This window comes from Colias philodice, chromosome 26 (genome assembly GCF_061535455.1).
Source record: "Colias philodice isolate Cphi_HAF_F1 chromosome 26, ilColPhil1 Martin Lab GWU primary, whole genome shotgun sequence".
Classification (NCBI taxonomy): domain Eukaryota; kingdom Metazoa; phylum Arthropoda; class Insecta; order Lepidoptera; family Pieridae; genus Colias; species Colias philodice.
In genome coordinates, this window is record NC_143111.1 from 7,996,671 (window position 1) to 8,022,240 (window position 25,570).

Sequence of the window (25,570 nt, forward strand, 5' to 3'; positions counted from 1 at the left end):
AAAACGTGATTTCTTGTCCGTTCCCCTATTTTTTTCGGTGTGTGTAGGTTGCATGCATATATTCCTACTAGGTATGAAGAGATATACAGAGAACGCTAAATACATTTGCCTGGTCACCATTACCATTCGATACACCATGACATGGTAGAGGCCCTTCTATAGAATTACGTCAAATAATGTACTCCATCTTTTATATCTCTGTAGGTGAGATGTTCTCCACCCTAGCCATCATCAGGTCTCCAGAATATAGTAGAGTCTGTGTTGAATAAAATTAATTTCTAAATCGGTGTTTTCTTAACTGTTCCCCACTCTAGAACTTATAATTACTTGCTTAGTCATTTTAAGGTCTCCAGAATGGGTCATGTAGTAGAGACTTTGCTTATAACGGTTAATGTTGAAAGATGAGTCTTCCTACATTACATTTACAACATACATAGTACACAATATTTACTATTCATAAATGTAATATGTTACTGCCTCTCAGAGAAAACATAAATTAGGTAGAAACCACTAACACATTACGATACAATACGATACAGTATACAATTCCATAATCTTTGGTCACTTTTACTTCAACAACGATGTATATTTATAGAGGGCGGTTAAAAAAACAAATTCAAATGTAGTGACAGAATCATTAAGGTCGTTGAACCGTGTAATTGCCTTAACGTCATAATGAAGTTAGTTGGGAAAATACGAGAACAGAATTTGAATTTGAGCCTTCCCTCGGGCGATATGGCCCGAAATGGCGGGAGTTTGTCCGTATATAATATTCAACCTGCGCAAAATTGTTATACAAATATCTTGACAATGTTTCGGAGTTAATAACGTATGGATTACTAGATTTCCGCCCGCGGCTTCGCCCACGTTTTCAAAGGAAAGTAGGAAACCCCGCATAGTTCCCGTTCCCGTGGGATTTCCGGGATAAAACCTATCCTATGTGTTAATCAAAGTTACCCTCTACATGTGTGCTAAATTTCATTGTAATCGGTTCAGTAGTTTTTACGTGAAAGAGTAACAAACATCCATACATCCATACAAACTTTCGCCTTTATAATAGTATTAAGATATAAATATGTAATGGAATAGAAAAATAATTACGCAGATCTTTTTGAATAAACTTGGAAATATAGTAAGTATAGATGTTGTTAGGGCAACAATACATGCGTAATTATGAAGACATTTGATTAATTTTAACTGTACTTTAGTAATCGTACCAGGCAAAAGCAGAATTATTTTACACTAAAAATAAGGTTTCTAAAATGAAAAAGAACTTAAAAACGTAGGTACTATTGCAATAATCACATAATTAACTGCCGAATTTCAGGCAACTTTTCGTCTAACGATCATTTTATTTAATAAACAGTCAGAGTTTATAAACACGAAATCTAAATATTTAATACGCCGTGTAAATCGTGTAAAATTTCAAAGAGTTAATTATATTTTACAGCGTTTACTATGAAGATGAGAACTAGGACGGTGTCAAAGGCTCTTGTAAACTTAATACGGTATCTAATTTTAAACCGAGCTCCCGTTATATGAACGATTATGATTTATAAATAATGCTTTTCTGTCGTTTTTTAATAAAATGTGAAATATGGTCTATCGATTACTTACTAGCTTCAGTCCTGCGGCTTCACAAGGGATGGTTAAAGAGAAATGTGTAAATCCAGATTATATTTTGATGCCGAATTGCAGTAAGTTGAAATGAATGATGAAAAATCCGTTTTGACGTGACAATGTTTTATAATTCGAAAGAGCGTTACCTCGCTCTGAGGCGTTCCATGTAAGGCTTGAAGTGCAAGCGAGAGCGTGGAACGAGCGACAAAGAAGCACAATCGGACTTTGTCACGTTCAACTATCGTCGGTAAACCGACTTTACAGACAACCAATTTTTTTTTAAGTTAAGATAGATACAATGCTTTTACTCAAAGAAGTTGGTTAATTAGTTATTAGTTAAATAGAACTATAGAAAGTGTAAGTGGGTCGCTGTATTAACTTGATCATTACTTACATCAGTATGTAGACACAGTGGCTGGTGTTGAATGGATCAGTTACAAATAATTTTTCTTTTTCTATAGGTATTTAATTTTCTTATAAGTATTTTACATCAGTTTTCATACATTATTGCAAACAGCCACAAGGGCATAAGCTTAACTTCCACTCTGAAACATGTAATAAATTGGCCGACAGGTGATCTCTGCAGTAACAATAGAATGGGGCTATTAGGGCCGGCGCAGATATGTCGGAGCGCAGCGCAGCGCATTTCTCATTGTCAAACTATCATCGACAGTATCCTCATTTAAATAAGATTCAAAATCAAATAACAACAATTTATTCCCGAGCAGCAAGGAAGAATGTTACTTTTGAATTTTGAACTGCGCTTTTGAATGTTATTTTAATGAGGACAATGTCGATAATAGTTTGGCAATGAAAAATGCTCTGCGCTGCGCTCCGCCATATCTGCACGGGCCCTGAGAGGGAACTACGGCATAACGTAGACCGTGAACAATACATCTTAGTCACGATGTTTAATTAAGCTCACTGAAACACTAGACCTCTAAGAATGGCTTTGTCTTTATTTTCTTGTAAAAGGGTAGATGGGTTTTACAGGGTGTATGACGTATGTAATGGATTGGAAATCTTAACTAAGATACGCAGTTCTGTAGCCAATTTTTAACCATAGACTAATAAAAAATTGGTCTATTCAACAGAATTTCGCACATTTCTCATTTCTAAGGAATGCTGAAATTAGAATAGCATTGTTAAATTTTCTTTAATATTCGATCTGAAAATTGGAATTTCATAGTTAAGTTTAGTCATCTCTTTTTACTATGGTCATAGCGAGGTGCATTTCAAATCTGTTCACTAATCGATTTTTCTTAACCTTCTAGCTTCGATGGGCACCCGATAAAATCTTTATTGTGTGCTAGCCTCTTGAGCTGGCTCTGCACTAAAGTTCTATATACAATGTTCATATATCACTCGGAATACAATACACTACAATAGCTTTCTATCTATAAACTAATGATTAAAATCGGTCCAGTAGGTCTTAGCCATCCATATCAAAAACTAACTACTTATGCCCCGCGGTTTCACCCGCATTGCTCCGCTCCTTTTGGACTTAGCGTGATGATATATAGACTTCCTCGATAAATGGGCTATCTAACACCGAAAGAATTTTTCAAATCGGACCAGTAGTTCCTGAGATTAGCGCGTTCAAACAAACAAACAAACAAACTCTTCCCTACGCTTTATAATATTAAGTATAGATAAAACATCTTTCCTCTGTGTAACATTAGGCTAATTTCTCAAAGGATATTATTTTTACATGTTTTGATATTACATACATAATACTTCATATTAAGAATGCACAGAGTCTGTAAACTATCTGAAATTTTAATAATTTGTCAACAGCTCGAAAATGTTCAGTTACTGGACAAGTACAATCTACGGAATCCCTCCAAGGGAACCCTTTACTTCGCCACCACGCACCTCATCTTTGTCGACCATGAACTGAGAAGGGAAACATGGGTAAGCAATAAGTTATATTTATAAATAAATAACAACAAATATTATTACTCTTATTTGATTTGCCAAAGAGAAGCGGAATGTTTATTTTCAAATATTTTTCCATATTGTCTGCGTGTGTGTGATGTTTAGGGGGTGAAACAATTAACAAACATGCGTATAAATATTAACATTAGACTGCGCGTTGTTTTCACTCAATTTTTATTTTTAAACTAGGAAATGCGAATATAATTTCCTTTGTTGTTGTTGAAAATACCAAAAATACGACGATAAACTATGCAATACATCAGGATAAGACCTTTATACAATACCTACCATACCTAATAATCCTGGGGGGGGGGGAACCCCCACATCAGATACTGCTCACACACATAAGCACTGTGGAGCGGTTGCCCATAACGACGACAGGATCGCCGCTGCTCGTGCGCACGAAGACCTTCCAGTCTGTATTCTTTGTGATACCGCGCGAGAGGGACTGCCACGAGATGCACCAGACCCTGCTGCGGCTCAGCCAGCCAGGTAATATTGGCCTTTATAGCATATAGCTTAACACTTATATTGGCTTAACCCATTGAGCCCCAAACGGCCCGATCGGTCCACGACACAATAGATTTTCTATTCTGTCTGTGATTCCGGGGCCTGAGTTATTAATTAAAAGTAATGCTGTAAATGTACCGTGGAAAATTTTAGAAATGGTTTTTTGGGCGCTGATAATATATTTCTACCCTCGTATTTATTGGTGTTCTATGAATTCGGGAAGATAAATGTTTTATCGTATAAACGAGCTGTACCTAGCACAATCACAACAGTAAATGGACTTTTAAATACAATAATGAATTTTCGATTCGAAACAGTAGTTTCTGAGATTAGCGCGTTTAGACAAACATATTGTTCAACTTAATCTCATTAAGTATAGACTAATCAGTTGGTGAATTTAAAACTTACTCTAAATACAAGCGCATACAGTTGTGGGAAGCAGCGACAGATATGAACTACTAATTGATATTGATCGTCCTCGCTTCAACAGCTATAAATATACATCTGTACTACTTCCATTGAAAACGTCCAATTACGCGCTTTTCATTCGTTTTCATTAAGCCTGCTGATTGTAACTTGTAAGCTATATGTGGCTATATTCTGCTTGTATCCTAGTGACGATTTTTAAACTCTAACGAAATGCTTATTTAGATTCAAACTCAGATTGCAAGTTAAAGTCAGTTTTTAATGTTGATTTATGAAATTGCTACTCATATTTTATATTGGTTTTTAGAAAAACTTTTAATTTAATGTGTGTTCTTACTAGTTAGATTTGTAAATCTAGTAATTAGTTTGGTTTACGTAGTAACTTTTTTACACAGTATATTTCAACAATTCTTATGTACATTAATAATTTTTATAAATATACGTTATACATGTCGCCGTCATCTGGTTGAATTTGCTCACAAATAAGTCTGAAAGAATTTCTTGTAAGGATCCACGGTATTAAGTTATTGTATTATATTACTAATACAATTCCTATCAAAGATTACATAAACATTTTCAGTGAACATAGAAGAGCTATACTGCTTCAACTACAAATCAACACCCGATGACCTGCCCAAGTCGGCCGGCTGGAACTTCTTCGACATACAAACCGAGTTCCAGAGGATGAACGTGCCAAACGAACACTGGGTGCTGTGTAACGCCAATAGGGAGTATGAGGTTAGTTTATAACGATTGGTTATTAGTTAATAGTTCGATAAATAAGATAATAAAGAGTATAGTTACTTAAAATAATTGCATCCCTCTGAAATTGGTAATTTGAATAGGTTTTTCACGATTTTTTGCGAAAAAACACTTTTGACTAAAATTGTGCTTTGTACGATTTTTTTTCTCAGTGGTGGGTACCATTTTTGAAGAAAATTGACTATTTCGAAGAAAGCGATAACTTTTTGTCTTTCCACAGCTCTGCGACACATACCCGTCAGCTATCTATGTACCATCTCGCGCGTCTACCGCAGTACTGCTGGGCAGTGCGAGCTTCAGGTCGCGCGGCCGACTGCCCGTGCTGGCGTACTTGCACCACAACAAGGCGGCCATCACTAGGTGCAGCCAGCCGCTCAGCGGGTTCTCCGCTAGGTGAGTGTGGCCAATGTTGGTCCAGTGGCCATTGTTGGCCATATGTTACAGTCAACCGCCACTGCCGTACCGCTCAGCGGGTTCTCCGCTAGGTGAGTGTCTCATTCTTAGGGGTAATTTGATAAGTCCGGCCACTATTAATAATGGCCGGTCCGTAATAATAAATATGTAAATAAAATAGCATGATTTATCTCTTTTCCCGGTCTTTATGAATAAAGTCCACCCTATTTTGACCAAAGTAATAAAATAGGTGAACAGCCCCCCTAGACAAGTGGCTTTCTATTAGCGTAAAGTTGAATAGAATAGATTATTAATGTATGAAATTGACGTAATCAATCGTCGTCGTCGTCGTAATCAAACGTCAATCTCATACATTCATAATCTATTCTATTGAACTTTACGCTAATAGAAAGCCACTTGTCTAGGGGGGCTGAACTGTTTTATAGCATAGTCGTTGGTTTCGATAAGTTGTATGGTGGGTTAGGTTAGGTTCCTGTTTTTAAGCTATTGCATAGCTTATTTATTAATAGAACTACATTTAAAGATTTTCCAAAATTCACTTCGACGACAAGACCGGGAATCGAACTATATAAAAAAAAAAAACAAATCCAAACTTTCAAACAACGTGATATCCGTAAAATATTTAATATTTATTATTAAGCACACATGGCCATACGATTTCAGATGTATGGAAGACGAACAGATGCTAGACTTGATTCGGCGAGCGAATCCGAACTGCGGGTATATGTATGTGGTGGACACACGGCCGAGGGTAAGAAAATTTTTCATTATAATTATTGACTAAATTATTCTTAGTATTAGATATGTAAGAATTTTAACAAAAAAAAAATATGAAGTATAATAATAATATGGTAGGTTTGATCTCTCTTAGTTTCGATCTTCTAATATTTTTTTCCATAATATAAAATAATACAATATTTGATTATAGTTGTATCGAAAGTGACCGAAATTTTCTAACTTAAGTAAAATACATAATCTTATACATATTAAAAAAAAACAGGTAAAGTTCGACTCAAACTTAATGGCGGTTCGGAAGTTAGCTGCGAATGCACGAGCGCGCAGGTATCCGACACTTAACGTTCTGGTATTATCTAAAATTGTTTTTGCGCAACAGATCATGAGCTTGAGCATGAGCTTATTTGTCCATAAAAGGCCGGCAAAGCACCTGTAACACTTCTAGTGTTACAGGTGTTTATGGGCGGTGGTGACCACTTAACATCAGGTGGCCCAAGAAACTTATATTGCCAAGTTAGGTGTGAAAGGGATAAAAAAACATACAGGCGTCATTCAACGTCATATTTTCTTGTTACAAGTAAATGTTCATACTGAAATCTCCAGTGTATTAGATATAAGCTTCTTGGGGTGGCCCATCTGCTTCTTTGCTTGCTCTGACATAAAAAAAAAGATCGTTCGATGTTCCGAGCCGCCATTAAGTTTGAATCGTACTGTACAATATTAAATACCGTTAGGTATTAATCAAAAAGTACCAAGTACAAGTGTTAAGTGTAACAAATATAAAAAAATTTTTTTTTTTAATGACGTCCTTAATAAAATTACAGATAAACGCAATGGTGAACCGCGCGGCTGGTAAGGGCTATGAAAACGAGGCTTTCTACGAGAATATAAAGTTCCACTTCATGGGAATTGGCAATATTCACGTGATGCGCAAGAGTTTGCAGAAACTTGTTGAAAGTAAGTATGTATTTTTAAAAGGTTTTTTTATTTAATTTAATTGCTTTGAAATGTCACTCAAAAGAGAATTCAAATTCAAAATTCAAATTGTTTATTTTTTATTTCACTATAAGTCTTAAATTAGTTTGATTCTAATGTAATACTCGTAATAAATAATAGACTAGAGTAGATAATTTTTGAAACAAAAAAAAATCGCAGTCGGATGAAACCTATCAGAAAAGGAGGGGAATATGATAAAAATGTAAGGAAAAATAAATTACGGTCAATCCGAGTTCGGGAAGCGGGAGGGGGGAGCTTTTAAGAGAAAAAAATGGTTTCTCTCGATTTCCGACAAAACTACAAGTCCTATAGAAAAAAGTTCAATGGCAATGTTGTAGGTAATTAAAAGTTCTACAACTTTTGTATTCACAATTTTTTCACATAACCTCAAAATTTAGGTGAAAAATTCAAAAAACCAAGTTTTTGGTCTTTTATTTTTATCTACTTCAAAATTTATTTTTTTTCTACGAAATTTGGTGAAAACTTACTTTATTATGTCCCAAATACACTGTAATTTATTTGATTGAAAATATTTATTTTTTCGCCTTATTTTGAATGAATACCAAAAAAACAACCTAATTTTCAATCGAAAAGTCACCCGTCAAAATATCAGCTTTTTTCAAAAACTTGGGGTGCCTTTTATTCATTGAAATCTCTACTTTCATATGGTGTAAAAAAAAATAAACACCACCATAGTAAATGTTCTCAGGAAATGCATACAAACAGTCTGAAAATTAGCTTTTACTAAATCAGGCACACTTCTCGAACTACCTGAAATGTTATTATCGACATCATTTTGCTTTTGAATATGCTGTAAAATATTAAACTTAGAACAGATAATTATTTTTCTTTTGAAATATTACCGAAAAGCCGATACAAGAGAAGATATAGAGTTCAAGAAGTGTGCCTGATTTAGTAAAAGCTCATTATCACACTGTTTGTATGCATTTCCTGAGAACATTTACTATAGTGGTGTTTATTTTTTTTTACACCATATGAAAGTAGAGATTTCAATGAATAAAAGACACCCCAAGTTTTTGAAAAAAGCTGATATTTTGACGGGTGACTTTTCGATTGAAAATTAGGTTGTTTTTTTGGTATTAATTCAAAATAAGGCGAAAAAATAAATACTTTCAATCAAATAAATTACAGTGTATTTGGGACATAATAAAGTAAGCTTCCATCAAATTTCGTAGAAAAAAAAAAATTTTTGAAGTAGATAAAAATAAAAGACCAAAAACTTGGTTTTTTGAATTTTTCACCTAAATTTTTAGGTTATGTGAAAAAATTGTGAATACAAAAGTTGTAGAACTTTTAATTACCTACAACTTTGCCATTGAACTTTTTTCTATAGGACTTGTAGTTTTGTCGGAAATTAGGAGAAACCATTTTTTTCTCTTAAAAGCTCCCCCCTCCCACTTCCCGAACTCGGATTGACCGTAATTTATTTTTCCCTTTATTTTCATCATATTCCCCTCCTTTTCTAATGGGTTTCATCCGACTGCGATTTTTTTTATCTTTTCATTATTTTTAAAGGCTTCTACCCCAGCCTATAAATAAATGCTTGTGTCAGGATTCCTATTATTTTGACTAGTTCAATTTTACAACTAAGTTAAAATTTCGATAATAATTTTTTTCGTCATATAATAAAATTGCTTGGTTAGTAATACAATGTTGAAATATATACAGTATTATCTATGATGTTGAATTACAGCTTGCGAACAGACGACGCCTACTATGTCGTCTTTCTTAAGTGGGCTCGAATCTTCTGGATGGCTGAAACATATCAAGTTAGTAATATTTTATTTAATACTAGCTTTTCTTCCGCAACTTTGCCCGCGTAAAAAATCGGTATAATATCTAATCTAATATCCTATCCCATGTGTTAAATAAAGTTACCCTCTATGTGTGTACCTTTCATGAAAATCAGTTCGGCAGTTTTTGCGTGAAGGAATAACAGACAAACATACAAACTTTCTAATTTATAATATTAGTAGGAAGTAGGATTTAGTTTTAAAGCATTCAAAAACTTTATAATTGAGAAATTTTCTTTATAAATTTATATTTTTAAATTTTACTGCATTTGAATGCTACAAAAAGTAAAATATCGAGCTTTTTCGTATAGGTATTTAAATTATTCGTATTGTTGTTTTATATGGCAATGTTTATATTGTCTGTATTATAAAATTTATTAGTCTGTATTAGTTTGAAGTATGATTTGTTCATTCGTTACTATGTTCACTCGCTCGCTCTCTTGCTCTGTACTGTGTGACGATGTATCATGTAATGTAACTAAGTTGTAAAGAAAAATTTAAAAGCTGTTCGAAATCTTCGTTTTATTTTTAAAACAACATCACGTATATTTGAATGTTTGTATAAATAATGGTTTGCAGGTCGATACTAGACACGTCGTGGTGGATAGCGTGCGCGATAGACAGCGGCGTGAGTGTGTGCGTGCACTGTAGCGATGGGTGGGATCGGACCGCACAGGTTATATATTTATTTATTGAAGTGAAAACTTCTTTAGCGGCGTTGTGCACTTTTCTGTAATGGGTATAAAATCTTAAACTCGCGTCAGGACACGTGACCTGATCGAAAAAGCGTAACACGGATGGATATCAAACATGCTCAACGTTAATAATCAAGTTTTCACTTCTGCCGGCACTCCCGGAGTGCAACCCGTCTTTTTTTTTACTAGCTTTCCGCCCGCGTTTTCAAAGAAAAACCCGCTTAGTGCCCGTTACCGTGGTATTTCCGGGATAAAACCTATCCTATGTGTTAATCCAAGTTACCCTTTATGTTTGTGCTAAATTTTATTGTAATCGGTTCAGTAGTATTCGCCTGAAAAGGTAACAAACATACAAACACACATCCATCCTCACAAACTTTCGCATTTATAATATTAGTAGGACTTTTAATTCAGGTGACAGACAATAAATTGTACAAACCCATAGAATAAATACCTTACAGACTGACACATATTTTTATTGCAATATTTATTTTTATTATTTTTTTAAATTTTTCAGGATTCCGCAGAAAACGATCTCATAGTCTTTATAACTATTATTATCTAATGAATAATGATAGATAGATGATTTTTTTTGAGATGGAAATAATATATTCCTGTAGGTTACAACAAATTATTAAAAAAATCGTAAATCAACGGTTGGCAGAGCCAGATATTAGATTTTTATTTTGAGTTGTTCTTTATATTATTTGTACGGACCCTTAATGTCGCGAGTCCGACTCGCACTTGACCAATTTTTATTTTTAAATGTGCCTACTCTATGCATATTGTAATTTGTAATCTTATATATAAAAATGAATCGCAAAATGTGTTGGTAAGCTCATAACTCGAGAACGGCTGAACCGATTTCGATAATTCTTTTTTTATTATATTTCTTGAAGTACGAGGATGGTTTTTATGTAGAGAAAACGTAAATATGTACCACGGGCGAAGCCGGGGCGGACCGCTAGTTATGGAATAAATATTTTCTCTTTCAGGTGTGTTCGTTGGCCGCCGTGTGCCTCGAGCCGCACTACCGTACTATCAACGGATACCAGGTGAGAAATAAAGGATGTTACTTTCACTAAAATTTGCTATTTCCAGTATTTAAAATTAACTTTTATAAGTAAAATGTCAACCCAGTGCCGGTGTAAGGGCCACTGACACCCCGGGCGTCACGTGACGTGTGTTCGTTCTAATATATTATAGCTATACAGCTAGCATTTATTTATGCCTAAAGTTGACTTTTGTTAGGGAGTGAACCCTCTGTACGTAGTACTATTATTCTGTGGTATTACTACAAACGACTTTCCAACATAATTAGACATACATTTGTACATACACAACTAAAATTCCAGGCGCTAATCGAAAAGGACTGGTTATCCTTCGGGCACAAGTTCACCTGTCGATGCGGGCACATTGCCGGCGACCCGAGGGAACGGTCGCCTGTGTTCACACAGCTGTTGGACTGCACCTGGCAGCTGCTCAGACAAGTGCCTGAGGTGAGAAAAAATAATAGATTATACGGTTGCAGGTGAAAAAATAAGGAAAAAAAACATTGGTTGTCTGTAAAGTCGGTTTACTGACGATAGTTGAACGTGACAACGTCTTAAGGCCGATTGTGCTTCTTTGTCGCTCGTTCCGCGCTCTCGCTTGCACTTCAAGCCTTACATGGAACGCCTCAGAGCGAGGTAACGCCGCATGAGTCATGTTTTTTCGTGCGTGCAGCGTCGTCTTATAATTCGGCGCTATCGAATTATAAGACGTTGTCACGTCAAAAAAAGAAATTATAAAAAGCAGACGTGTCCGAAGTGAAACTGCTTTTCGAGTGAAACTTCTTTTAAGATTCAAATATAACCATAATCGTCGCCTTTTCATAACGTTACAGATTGCCTTGACGTGACGGATTGCTATGACGTGACAGATTGAGATGACGTGACGGATTGCAATAGGATAAATGTCCCAGAAATCCTACGTTAATAAATAGTAATACACGTTTTATATTACAGGCATTCCAATTCAACGAGCGTTTTCTGCTGACGCTCCACGATCACGCGCACGCGTGCCAATATGGCACGTTCGTCGGTAACTGCGAAAAGGATCGACGGGATCTAAGGTAATATGTCACTAATGGATTGAGAAATATTAATAAATCATTTTTATTCGTCCGCATGTAATATTAAAAGTTAGTAATTAAAAAGTTTTTTTTAGTTTAATTCTTGTATCATGCAATACTTTCTATTAAGTCTATGTATTTTACTTTATATCTATTTATGTATTCTGTAAGGCTTATAAAAGAGAGGGTTAAAAAGTTAATTTAATAATAATTAACAAAATTTTGTCACTATTTGTGTCAATAAATCAATGTGGCCAACATATTATATAATACTAGCGGTCCGCCCCGGCTTCGCCCGTGGTACATATGAAAAATAGATGTTGGCCGATTCTCAGACTTACCCGATATGCACAGAAAATTTCATGAGAATCGGTCCACCCGTTTCGGAGGAGTATGCAGACTAACATTGTGACACGAGAATTTTATATATAAAGATATATATTTGCAATGCTATTAATTTCTTAAATTTCACTAAAACAGGTTATCCGAGCGTACGTTTTCGCTGTGGGGTTACATGGCGAGTCATCTCAACGAGTATAAGAATCCGCTGTACAATCCGAAAGCGCATCCTGATGTATTGAAACCGGATTTGAATGCACAAAGTATAAGGTACTAAATTTTTATACATTTTTCATGCAAGTATATCGATGAATGTTGTTTGAAACAGTTTTAATAAATCATTTCCCAAAGCACATAATTGCATGTATTATTTATAATATAACAGTTATAACTAAATTCACGATATGGTTTTTACTAGTAAAAAATGATATTAATAAGAAAAGAGAAGTGGTTATTTAATAAAATAAACAATATAGAATAACGCGCGTTACGCACAGTTAGACGATTGAATCAATACGCCCTTAATTATTATTTACGGTCGATTGCCCGTGTACGGTTCGCGTGTACAAATACAATAATTACTGTCTTTTAAATATTGTATCTGTATTGTGTATTAATTATATACCTATTTTTATTTACATTTTAAATTGGAATTAATCTATACTAATATTATAAAGCTGAAGAGTTTGTTTGTTAGAACGCGCTAATCTCAGGTCCGATATGAAAGATTCCTTCGCAGTCGGATAGCCCATTTATCGAGGAAGGCTATAGCCTTCCGAAGGCGCTATATATCATCACGCTGAGGCCAACAGGAGCGGAGCAATGCGGTTAAAACTGCGTGGCACAGCTAGTAAACAATATTTACACACGCGTCACGCACAGACGATCGAATCATTATGCTCTCAATTTATGGTTAATTGTGCGTGTACGGTTCACTCGTACAAACACAATAATTACTTAAAACTATTCTACATATGTGTAGTGTGTATGTATCAAATAATTTTTAAGCTATTGCATAGCTTCTATCGCGGGCTTGAGCGTGGGGACTGAATCGAGAAATTCCGTAACGAAAAAACCTCACGCTCCCCACTCCGACGGGCATGGAGGTGTGGCTTGAAGGCATGCTATGCAATAGCTTTACCGCGGCAGTCCCCGAGTGCCACACGTCTTTTTTAATTTATATTTTCAAAAAGAATTTATGAATGATAATTTGGGCGGGCAGGTTCTGGCGCGGCATGTACTGCCGGCACGAGAGCGGCGTGCACCCGCGCGAGGCGCTGCCCGACCTGCTGCCCGCCGCCGTCGAGCACTCCGCCGCGCTGCACCACCACATCGACTACCTCGCCAAGGTGACGCACACGCATGCGCCCTGAGGCAAGCGGTTGTGTGCACACATGCCCAGCGTGTGGCTCGGGGTTGTGTGCACGCACCGACATGCGGCACGGGGCTGTGTGCACGCACGCCCTGCGGCACGGGGTTGCGGGCTGCGGCACGCACACGGACACGTAACGCATACACACGCACGGGTGCACGCACCGAAACGTGAACTCACACACACGTACCGGGTGCACGCACCGAAACGTGAACTCACACACACGTACCGGGTGCACGCACCGATACGTGAACTCACACACACGTACCGGGTGCACGCACCGATACGTGAACTCACACACACGCGCGCATACACACAGGCGCGCGTGCGCACACTAATATGTGCACGCAATCGCATAAACACAGCACACACAAACTAAAAATTGCATTGACTTTTACATTACACTATATTTTATATAAATTGTATAACACATGCATATTTTTATAAGACACAAGACATAATACAGTGAAACTTGGTTAAATGGGACCTGGATAAGTGAGAAACCTCCATAACTGGAACTCATGCTGAGGTCCCAACACTTTGGCACTGAATTACCTCTGTTAGTGGGACGAGGTAAACCTCTATATCTGGGATTTGTTCTTTCGATTTATCATCATAGTTACCTCTATAACTGAGACAGCGAGTCAATTTTATATGCATAAACCTCTGTAACTGAGATAACATTGTTTGTTTACTCATTCTTATTCAACCCACAAATTCCACACGTAATTCCAAGTACGTAAGTACAAATTTTGAGCTTCAATTACCTTCAGTTTTAGTTTCGCTTTACTATCATACAGATGTTTATTTGAAAAATGTCAAAACGAAAGCTACCACTATATTACACAATTTCCGATTTACACGCACACTCAAACATTACTACATATTTATTATAAGTTCTACATATTTAACAAATCTCGACAAAAATTTCAATTCCACGATCATTTATTAAAGTATATTCTCTAATTTAGCGAATAACAACATTCAAGAAGCTGTTATCGGGCAAGAAATCGGACAAGACTCGAGACGCGACTGTGGTCAACTATCAGAACGGCAATATTGACACTGTGGAAATTGAAACTAAAACCGCTGCACTTAATATTGACAATAAGTAAGTATAATTGAGAAATATAACCTACATATAGTTAATAGAAAAGAATATACTTAGAAGAAATAAAAGAACATGCTTGAATAATAAAATCAACTAGCTGTTCCCCGCGGTTTCACCAGCATTGCTTCGCTCCTATTGGTCTAAGCGTGATATATATATATATATATATATATATATATATATATATATATATATATATAGCCTTCTTCGATAAATGGGCTATCTAACACCGAAATAATTCTTCAAATCAGACCATTAGTTTCTGAGATTAGCGCGTTCAAACAAACAAACTCTTCAGCTTTATAATATTGAGTTTTAAGTGTTGCGCTGCCACTGATTTTGCTATCACTTATATCAATACCTTTTTTGATTTATCCTTAAAAAAATAAGCAATTTTCAGAGAAATAAGTACTATTTTCAGAATAAAATTATTTACATTTTGATGGATAAGTTGTAGGAGTATTATTATTTTCTTATTATTATTTCAGATTCATATACGAGTCAGGTGGCAATCTGTCGGAGATGGAATGCGCCAATGACGATCATCCGCTTAAAGAGACCAAACCACAGAAACCTAACAATATACCGTTGATTACTGAGGTGAGACAATTTTATATTTGACTGTAATATTGTTAAAAAGTTAAAAAATTTGGTATAGAGATATTTGATACCCGAGGAAGGACATAGGCTACTTTTTACCCCGGGAAATAGGATAGGTTTTATTCTGGAAATCCCACGGGAATATGTTCCCTATGCGGGTATTTTTTGACTGCGCGGGCGAAGCTGCGGGCGGAGAGCTAGTAATATTATAATGTTACAAATCCCCGTTTTCAGAAGACAGACGACATAATACCGCCGAATCTGCCCGCGCTCGAGGCTGAGATCAACACGGTCGCGTTGGACTGGAAGAGCATTAAGAACGTTACAGAGTGCAGCTGCTCCACGCCGCTGGACCATTTTAGTAGGAAGGTATGTTTTGCTATCTATTTTATTGGTTTTCAAATCATAACAGTGCAATTTTTTCAAAGTTTCAAGTTTCAAACAAAAACACTTTCAAATAATACAAATATCTTAAACAATCAAATAAATGGCTTTTGTTAATTTAAGAAATGAAATATTTCGAACTAAACGTCGATAGGAAAATGGAACATCACTATGGCTGCTCATAAGGCCCATAACTGCAAGAGAGCGCGCAATATGCTCTATGCCGTTCCCACCTTTTACAACCCCGCGTGCCGCGAAGTACCTCGTCGAATATAGTTAGAAATATAACGTCTTTGTTTAAATTACATCACCCTGTAATTATAAACCATTGCAAAATAAAAACAATAAAATAATTGTCCCCTTCATCCTCATAAACTAGTCTGCGCGCGAGAGAGACGGCCAGTCTTTTCATGATGCGTATGCAGTATGACGTCACGCCGCGCGCGTATTCACAGACACTACACATGTGCAGTGTGTAAATGTGTTAACGTTCCAGCTGTTGTTAATCGGCCTATAATGTGAAAGCACACCCCGAACACTCCATACAAAATTATAGTTTTGACAGTCACACTGTAGAGACTGCAAATGTGTGTGTTAACGCTTTATTGTTGGCACATTTGTGACTAGCGTAAAAAAAAATTCGCGTTTTTCTGATGAAATACATCCGTAAACAGTGGCTATTAAACATATTTAATAGCCATTTTCTACGAATAACGATAATCACAAATCCAAAATAATAAAATCTAAGTCAATTTGATTAATGTTGTCAATCTTCGTTGCGTATCGTCCTTGCAGAAAAATGCGGCCGAAATTATTTATAGCATGATCATGCGGGGTGAGGTAAGTGTTTAATTTTGGTGGGAGGCGGAGAGTGTCCGTTCTGTAGCGTTTAGCTACTATTATGTATTCTGTGGTGAAAGTCTAGTTGGTTCACGTAATGTGACAACGTCGCAGCATTGAGGTACTATGTACTACGTACACGTACGGCATCGCTACTACACTATTTCTAACACGAGTTAGAGTCAATCGTCTCAAACCATATTTTTTTTTGTTACATTGTTTGGTTTTAATTGATATTTTTATACATATTTTTTTAATAAGATAAACAATATTTATTTGTTATATTGATTGGTTTTAATTTATAAGTAACTAGCGGTCCGCCCCGGCTTCGCCCGTGGTACATATGAAAAATAGATGTTGGCCGATTCTCAGACTTTGGGCAACCCTGGGGGCAGCAGCACTACTCTACACCCGATATGCACAGAAAATTTCATGAGAATCGGTCCACCCGTTTCGGAGGAGTATGCAGACTAACATTGTGACACGAGAATTTTATATATAAGATAAGAGGCAGAATATCTACAAAGTGTATGACTCACTAGCCGGCCAGCGCCGCCGCGCTTGTTACAAAGTTTTTATTCGTGGTGTCGTCTCTATAAAAATACCTCAATGTTTCCCAGCACCACTGCTGGGGCTGCGGCGGCTGCGTGTGCACGCGCTGTGTGAGCCGCGCGCCGCTGGCCGCGCTGTGTGCGCCCGCGCCCGCGCCGCTGTGTGCCGCCTGCGCGCCGCTCACCCCCCTCACCCCGCTCAGTGAGTGTGCTCCGCTCCTATTGGTCTTAGCGAGATGATATACAGGGTGTAATCGTTAAGTGTGCACAGGCGATTATTCCGTAACTATTCCAGATATCAAAAACCTTTAAACTGATATCGAAAGGCCTTTACTTAATGAGTAAAATGACAATAATAACTTTTAAAAAATAAAACGGGAAATATCCAAAATAGTTACATTAAACACTCCCATGCATTGAATTTTCCATACATTTTGTGTTCAAAGCAAATGTTCGAAGTAACGTCCTCGTTTTGGAACCTTTGTATTCCACATCGAGCTCTATGTTTACAGTTTCTTAATGAATTTTTATTAAAATTTGCGAAGTAATTTAAGCACAAATTGAAAAAAAGCCAAAATTTTTCATATTACATGTTTAGGATAGTCATATCTCATACCAAATGTATGGGAGTCTTTGGTGTAAAATTTTTGGATATTTCCCGTTTTATTTTTAAAAAGTTATTATTGTCATTTTACTCTTTAGGTTAGGTTAGGTTAGGCTTTCGCTATCACTTTAAAGTTTTTTTTTATATCTGCAATAGTTACGGAATAATCGCTTGTGCACACTTAACGATTACACCCTGTATAGCCTACAGCCTTCCTCGATAAATGGGCTATCTAACACCGAAAGAATTTTTCAAATCGGACCAGTAGTTCCTGAGATTAGCGCGTCCAAACAAACAAACTCTTCAGCTTTATAATATTAGTATAGATAAATAATAAATATAGTTTATAGTATAGATTTTGTTTTTAATACGTTTCTATATTATGTTTTCAGGCATAAAATCTTCGGGTAGCAGCTAAGAAGTAGCAAGACTGATTTATGTATATTTTTTCGTCTTTCAACTTATGTTTAAATGAATTGTGATTAAAGTGAACGTTACATCTTTTCAACAAGTATGTTAAGGCATTTATTAAAAGTTATATAGAAATAGAAAAACTCACAAACATGAAACCTGATATTGTAAGTATTTTTTGGTCACTTGTGTAATAAAATCTTTTATAATCCAAGAATAATTTTAGTGTATATTGTACAAGCCTTTAGTATCTTAATTAATTAAGAATAATAATAGAAAAAATAACATTGTTGTACAAATAGCATTTAATTACTAGTAAATATATAGCAAAAAAATCCGCAAACACTTAAACATCTATAAGTATTAAATCATTGTTACTTGACTTATAAAAAAAAAACTTGAGACATGTCCAGGGTCACCCGGATGGAACGAAGTGTAAAGTTAGAAAGACACAGACAGAGAACCACGTGCACGCCGCACGGCTTACAACTCTAGCAAAGTGTCGTGACAACTTTTCTTAAGAATTTTTTCCGTCCAGCCCCCTTTCACAACTCGCGATAAGGAACTTCGTTCCAATAACTGGCTTGCTTTCTATGAGAGAGAGAGAGACAGTCAGATAAACACGCGCACGCCGCACGTCTTATAACTATAGCAAAAATTGTCGTTACAACTTTTGGTCTTAATTCCGGCTAGCCCCCCTTTCGTAACGCGCAGTTAGGAACTTCGTTCCAATAAGAAAAATAACTATCAAAATCTTTAAATAATTGTTTACATATGTTCAATAAAATATTATGAAATTTCACCCTTTTAATAAATATATTTTTAGAGTAAAATCTATCATTTCTTAAAGATTCTAGTTTCTCATACAAACTTGTGCTATCGAGTTTTGTGTAGATATTATGAAATTGTGTTTTGTACATTTTTCTTACATATAAGGTCATTTGTATATATTTTGATTCATGTAAATAGTTCAATTAAATGTATATAACTGATTCGTCTTTTTATTTATGTTGAATCACATTTATTTGTATGTATTAGTCCCGGCTCCGCCCTGGTTCACCCAGGACAAAAAACGAAAAAATAAATGTATTTGCCTTTGTCACCAACAGTAAACGAGGTCAATTGTTTCTCTTTTTAATATGAGGAAAGAATGGGCAAACGAGAGGAAACAGGAATGTCAATATTATTAACTAGCTGCGCTTCGCGGTTTCGCCTTTAGCGTGGCTCCGCTCCTATTGGCCTTAGAGTAATGATAATAAATAATAATGTTCCTGCCTCGATAAATGGGCTATCTATAGTCGGATTTTTAATACGAATACGAATTTTTCAAATCGGACCAGTTGTTCCTGAGATTAGCGCGTTTTTTAAACAAACAAACTCTTCAGCTTTATAATCTTCTTATATATAAAAATGAATCGCAAAATGTGTTGGTAAGCGCATAACTCGAGAACGGGTGGACCGATTTCGATAATTCTTTTTTTATTATATTCCTTGAAGTACGAGGATGGTTCTTATGTAGAGAAAACATAAATATGTACTACGGGCGAAGCCGGGGCGGACCGCTAGTATTAGTATAAATTTATAATCTAACAGCTTTACGATAAAATAAAATAAATCCTTTTCCCTATTCAGTGACCAGCTGGAAAAAATAAATTAACAGGAAGGATTTTTAAAAAAGTAATCATCACCAAGCACCACCATCGTTCCTCTGTATGGCGTAAAAACAGGGCTGTCTGGTTTTATATTTTTAAAAGTAAAGCTTGTCCTATAACTTGATGTTATATTTAATATGTATATATCACAGGTATATATATTGTGTATGATACCTCATCATAAACAATTATCGATGTGATTAGTAATTTTTATAGACTTGTTATAGACTATAATATAACTACCGAAGTCTGTGATTTTTTGAAATAATTGGACGCAATTAGGTTGAATAAAGTTTTTATGGAGTCGTAAAAAATAACAAGCGGAAAACTAAATAACGGTACCATATTGACTTGTAAATGAACAGAGTTAACAATGTTTGTCTACATATTTTTTCTATGTCTAATTCCGGCTCCATCTTTATCGCAAGGGGGTGAAAAAACAGAACCATTAGATAAGTCACAAATTATTGGTGTCAAAACAGTTCAAAACATAAAAATTAATAAAGATACCATTATTACACGAAATATGAAATTGGAAACGAAGGGAAGAAAAAAGCGTATGTATAATAAAAAGTGTAATTTTGATACAAAAATTAAAACTGCTCGTTAAGTGTCGAGACTCGAGTAGGTTAAATTTTAATTAAAGTTACGTTCAATTTATATTACTCCTTAAAATACAGTGCAAGACCTGCCAATATCTAGTTCGTCTAAAATGCAACAAAACTATAATATAATGCAAAAATATTTTTGCTCAATGATTATGAGTTTGTTTTTTGCTAACGTTAGGGCCAACTGGAGCCAACATACACGGACCGCTCGAAGTACATAGAATGAGCTAGTTCAAGCTGCGACAAGTGAAGATGTTTACTGTTTAGTAGTTTAGTCTTCAAATTAAAATGCACAAATACAAGACACCCCTGGAGCAGTACGTGTATGACGGCCCTTATGCCCGTTTTCACCAACATCCCCTAAGTTTATGGGATCCCCTAAACATGCTTAGGGGACCGTTAAAAGATGGTTTCTGTTTCACCAGCCATTAGGGGTCAACTAAACGTTAAAAAGTCCCCTAACTTTAGGAGGCCGACATTTTGGCCCATAAACCGGCACATAAGTAAGTGATCCTTTAAGAAACAAAGATGGATAGTGATTTATATGAGTTTTTAGAAAATTTAGACACGGTTTCGACTATTTTCGACGTAAATAACCATCGTAGACCAAAAATATACCGAAAACGACCAAATTACTTCGAAAGTTTTGATGAAACTGATTTTTTTCGGAGATATAGGTTAAGTAAATCATCAGTGTTGTATTTATTGGAAAAGATTGAACACGCCTTAGAATTTCCTGATAATAGGTGAGTACAATCTACTAATTACAAGCTTTTATAAATAGGTTTGTATTTATGCACATGCTATAATAGTGCGCGTGGTATTTTTTTTTTGTTTCTAGTTACGCTACGATTATATTTTCTTTTAAAATTGTGTAGTTACAAATGCTGTCCTTAACTATTTCATTTGCTTTTATTTCAGAAATAATTCTATATCTCCAATAAATCAATTATTAATGACATTGAGGTTTTATGCTACGGGGAGTCACTTGTTAGCTGTGGCAGACATGGGTGGTATCAGTGTGGCTACTTGCAGTCGGATAATAAAGCGAGTATCTGCAGCGATTGTAACTCTACGACCAGAGTTTGTCAACTTCCCTAATACAAGTGAGGAGCAAGAAAACGTTAAGATGGAATTTTATAATATTTCAAGATTCCCTAATGTTCTTGGCTGCATCGATTGTACACATGTGAAAATTCAATCACCAGGTGAAACTTCAAGACTAAACTTTATTACGTTAACAAGTCAGTATTTTACACAAAATAATGTCGTTTTGTATTTTTTTTTAAGGTGGCGATGATGCAGAGTTATTCAGGAACAGGAAGGGATACATGTCCATAAATGTTCAGACAATAGCATCAGCTAATTTATTAATAAGGGATGTTGTGGCACGTTGGCCAGGTTCAACACATGACTCGGCTATTTATCAAAATAGTCATACATATAGAAAATTTGAAAGAGGAGACTTTACTGACAGCTATTTACTGGGTGACAGTGGATACCCGTTGAAGGTAAAATAGTTAAGCAAGTACAAGTATTTATAAAAGGAAAATATGTATAGAAATAAATACAATCCATGTGTCATAGATAATCAATTTATTTAAAAAAAATACAATTTCTCTATTTAGTCATTCTTTGGCACACCAAATAAATTCTTCAGATTGAAGTTTCCACCTGTAAAGTAAATTATAATATTATGAACTTATAAAACAGCAGATATTTTTTTCTTTTCAGAACCATTTGTTGACTCCTTATTTAAATCCTACGACAAGAGGTCAGCAGAAATACAACGAGGCTCACATAAAAACCAGGAATGTGGTAGAAAGACAATATGGAGTCTTAAAACGACGTTTTCCTGTGTTAGCTGTTGGTATAAGACTGGAATTAAAAAATGCAATAAATGTTATTATTGCGTGTTGTGTTTTACACAATATATGTATTTTAAGAAAAGAACGTGAGCCGGTGAATGAAAATAATGTTCCTAATATAGAGGAACTCATTACAAATGGGCAAATAGGAAACATTACCAACATCACATCTCAGAACACATATGGATACAGAAGACTACAAATTACAAATTATTTTGAAAACCTGTTACGTGAAATAAATTAATAATAGCATACCCTTTATTTGGTTAAGAACTTCTATTTTTATTTCTAAATCTTTTCTTGCTGACTCTATTTGTAAACTGTGTAAGGTTCTTTTAAATTCTATTTCTTCTTCCAGCAATTTCTTTTTTAAATCTTCAATTTCAATTTTTTTTTCATTTATCCCCCTGAATCCTGTACACAGGGTAGACACAACTTCCGTCTGGGGATGGTGATTTTCTTTGAGAATTGGTCTACGCCTTTTCCAAAGAGGAGTTCCTAATATATTAGAACATGATGGTGTGTTCACTACATTGTGTTCGTCTCCCTTAACTTCATTTATACCCATGTTCTGGAAACAAATTAATGTACTTTAAAAATTGTTTAGTTTTAAATTGTATACTTTTCTTTTATACTATTTATTTTCTGTATTACTGTGTGCACTTTGGTGTGTACCAATAAACGTTTTTTCTTTTACTCACATGTAGCTTTTTTTATATAATTAACATAAGTAGCCCGTCCTCTTTCTATATACAAAAGAGTCATCTTGTTTGTCAAGATCTGATCGGCTTGAGTATTAAGTGAAAAAGTAATTTAAGAAGAAAAGAAAAGATAGAAAAATCCTTTTACACTTTATTAACTTAATACAGTACTAATATTGCCTATAATTAAATTGTTGATTGAATAAAAATTATATATATCTGGCAGTACTTACCGTAACCAGTTCAGCGTCTAAAATTATACCCTGCGATTCTTCACTGGTCACTTCTGGATCAATAACATTGATGGATGAAATTGGGATAACTGAATCTGAGTCTAGAACATCAGCAATACCACTGCAACCTCGACCCATTAATTCGCAGACTTGTTCTAATATTGGGTCTGTTTTTATAGTTGAGGGTCCTCCACCGGTTCCAGTTGCACAACTCCTGTTTCTCGAGTTGTACGTTTTTGCTTCGCTTTTCATTTTCTCCCAGACTCTCATGAGAGCATCTTTACTCCTACGATAAAATGTAGATATATAATATGTATAGCTGTTGACCATGTGGTAGTTATCATTAAATGATAAAATATGGCATGTTTGTGTTTATTTAACTAACCTGTACATATTTCCCGTTGCATTATATTGAGAACAGAGGTTTATCCAAGCCTCGTTCTTAGCTTGGTTGGTTGTACCATCTGTTCTTTTATTTAAAATGATGTTTTTAAAAATACACACCAATTTCACCAACTTATCTTTTTCGTCCACTGTAAAATTTTGACTACGCTTCCTTTTTTCAGCCATTTTATTATGATAATCGATTGTCGAACGCAACTAAATTATTTGTGAAATTTAAAAATAACACGGAAGCTAAGAGGCGATTAAAATGAGATTAAAACAAACATAAATGTCAACCAACTGTCAAATACAAGTTACCACAGATTAAATGCATGTTTCGTTATGCATATACAGAGTAAAAATGCTAGAAAATATTAAATTAATTAAAAAAATGAATGAAATTATATTTATTATTGCTATGAAAACATTATTTATCATAAACTACATCTATTTGTGTAAAAACTTCAGAGAATTTTATGAAAAACGATATTATTTAAAAGTATCGATAAGTCTACAAGTGAAACAATCACTAACATCGAAAAAAAAACGTCACATAGTTATGTAACCCCTAGTTAGGGGATAGAAATGATGGTGAAACGCAATTTTATATAGGGGCTAGTTTAGGGGACCTTTTAAGTAAAGGGTCCCATACTTATGTGGTAGTATAGGGGATGTTGGTGAAAACGGGCATTAGTGTTGCATTTAAAAAATAATCAAACTTGACAGCCTTAAGAGAAGACACAAATAAAGATCCCGACTGGTCGTACCAATCTATTCCTCAAGATGTGGCGAAACACGCACAAGATTTTAAACGCAATATGTCAGAATGTTTAAAAGAAGTACAGGCCAAAGATAACAGGCCAGTCAAACGATTATCTCCAAAAACTGAGTCTCCAATACACGGCGAATGTCTCATTGCGTGTGTACTAAAACGGAATGGTGTCATAGAAAATGGAAAGGTTCATAAAGGTTGTATTTTACTTGAGTTTTATACTATTAAAGTTACTTTATTTGCATTATATATATTTGCATAAGCCGCGCCAATAAAGAAACGAATCTAAAATGGCGGCACTAATCATTTCTTCAAAATTTCCTCTTTACTCACACACCAAATTAACTGTCTTAATAATATTTATTCACACGAATTCGAACTGTCATTTTAAGTGTGGACCGCCATTTAAGATAAAACAAGCTTTTTAGATAATATTGAATGAGAAAATTGTTTGTTAATTTTTCGCGCATAAAGAGCTCATCGAATTAATTTTTATTTTCAATATAAATGAAATAAATACTTATTTTTTTAACATCCACAGATAATCTTATCATCTTAGTCAGTAAATTCTACGCAAAAGAAGATAAACTTATAAAGAAACTTGAAAAGGGCGTGGATCGCTGTATTAATTCTAGTATAAAAAATAAAGACGAATGTGTTTTGGCGTCGCAATTAAACGAATGTACGAATAACATCATGGCAACTAACAAACATAAATTCACTGTTGATATTTGAGTACGTAGTCTGTACCAATATTATAAAATAAAGAATACTAAAAAACTAAGGCATGATATTCGTAATTATACCCATATTATTCCTCCTCCTTCTATATTATAACTTGTCTAGTAGTGATCTGGTACTTTTATCATTGCTCATGCAATATAATATTACCAAATGGAGTCGGTTAAAAAAAATAAAGTTTCTTGAAGTAAGACTGAACTGCTTTTTCGTAAATTCCCTGAAACAAAGGAGATATTTGCGTCGGCAAGTGGTCGTCAAACTTAGTCGCTAAGCTTAGTCGACAAACCTTGGACAAACCATACAGTTTCATATCCGGGCCTCCGTGACCACAGAATACTTAGATCATTACTTAATGATCTAAGACAGAATAAGTAAT

The 25,570-nt window shown here is 35.2% G+C and overlaps 3 protein-coding genes across 3 annotated transcripts in view; 2 read left to right on the plus strand and 1 right to left on the minus strand.

The window, feature by feature from the left end:
- Mtmr6 (Myotubularin related protein 6) overlaps nucleotides 1-18,242 on the plus strand; it is a 50,420-nt gene extending 32,178 nt beyond the window's left edge. The window contains exons 2-19 of the mRNA XM_089711615.1: nucleotides 3,418-3,534; nucleotides 3,888-4,050; nucleotides 5,075-5,232; nucleotides 5,477-5,649; nucleotides 6,334-6,421; nucleotides 7,230-7,362; nucleotides 9,116-9,191; nucleotides 9,795-9,891; nucleotides 10,906-10,965; nucleotides 11,266-11,409; nucleotides 11,917-12,023; nucleotides 12,504-12,632; nucleotides 13,585-13,711; nucleotides 14,706-14,845; nucleotides 15,334-15,445; nucleotides 15,680-15,814; nucleotides 17,290-17,422; nucleotides 18,217-18,242. Coding sequence (XP_089567741.1) covers nucleotides 3,418-3,534; nucleotides 3,888-4,050; nucleotides 5,075-5,232; nucleotides 5,477-5,649; nucleotides 6,334-6,421; nucleotides 7,230-7,362; nucleotides 9,116-9,191; nucleotides 9,795-9,891; nucleotides 10,906-10,965; nucleotides 11,266-11,409; nucleotides 11,917-12,023; nucleotides 12,504-12,632; nucleotides 13,585-13,711; nucleotides 14,706-14,845; nucleotides 15,334-15,445; nucleotides 15,680-15,814; nucleotides 17,290-17,422; nucleotides 18,217-18,242 — 2,118 coding nt within the window. The remainder of the gene's footprint in view (nucleotides 1-3,417; nucleotides 3,535-3,887; nucleotides 4,051-5,074; nucleotides 5,233-5,476; nucleotides 5,650-6,333; nucleotides 6,422-7,229; nucleotides 7,363-9,115; nucleotides 9,192-9,794; nucleotides 9,892-10,905; nucleotides 10,966-11,265; nucleotides 11,410-11,916; nucleotides 12,024-12,503; nucleotides 12,633-13,584; nucleotides 13,712-14,705; nucleotides 14,846-15,333; nucleotides 15,446-15,679; nucleotides 15,815-17,289; nucleotides 17,423-18,216) is intronic.
- Nucleotides 18,243-20,049: 1,807 nt separating this feature from the next.
- Obp83g (Odorant-binding protein 83g) lies at nucleotides 20,050-25,247 on the plus strand. The gene is made up of 3 exons (XM_089711314.1): nucleotides 20,050-20,444; nucleotides 24,408-24,650; nucleotides 24,995-25,247. The coding sequence occupies exons 1-3, from the start codon at nucleotides 20,261-20,263 to the stop codon at nucleotides 25,186-25,188; spliced, it is 621 nt and encodes a 206-aa protein (XP_089567440.1). The 5' UTR covers nucleotides 20,050-20,260; the 3' UTR covers nucleotides 25,189-25,247.
- LOC149477038 (uncharacterized) lies at nucleotides 20,842-23,930 on the minus strand. Its single transcript, XM_089711313.1, has 4 exons — nucleotides 23,683-23,930; nucleotides 23,298-23,583; nucleotides 22,619-22,934; nucleotides 20,842-22,169 (listed from the first exon to the last, which is right to left on the minus strand). Exons 1-4 carry the CDS (start codon nucleotides 23,865-23,867, stop codon nucleotides 22,120-22,122), a joined length of 837 nt encoding a protein of 278 aa, XP_089567439.1. The 5' UTR covers nucleotides 23,868-23,930; the 3' UTR covers nucleotides 20,842-22,119.
- Nucleotides 25,248-25,570: the final 323 nt, after the last annotated feature.

Coding starts and splice junctions, on each gene's coding strand:
- LOC149477038 (XM_089711313.1), bottom strand. CDS start 23,867: ATGGCTGAAAAAAGGAAGCGTAGTCAAAATTTTACAGTGGACGAAAAA. Junction 23,584..23,682: donor GCAACGGGAAATATGTACAG/GTTAGTTAAATA, acceptor ATTTTATCGTAG/GAGTAAAGATGCTCTCATGA. Junction 22,935..23,297: donor TAGACGCTGAACTGGTTACG/GTAAGTACTGCC, acceptor ATTTGTTTCCAG/AACATGGGTATAAATGAAGT.
- Obp83g (XM_089711314.1), top strand. CDS start 20,261: ATGTTTGTCTACATATTTTTTCTATGTCTAATTCCGGCTCCATCTTTA. Junction 20,445..24,407: donor AACGAAGGGAAGAAAAAAGC/GTATGTATAATA, acceptor CAAACTTGACAG/CCTTAAGAGAAGACACAAAT. Junction 24,651..24,994: donor AAATGGAAAGGTTCATAAAG/GTTGTATTTTAC, acceptor TAACATCCACAG/ATAATCTTATCATCTTAGTC.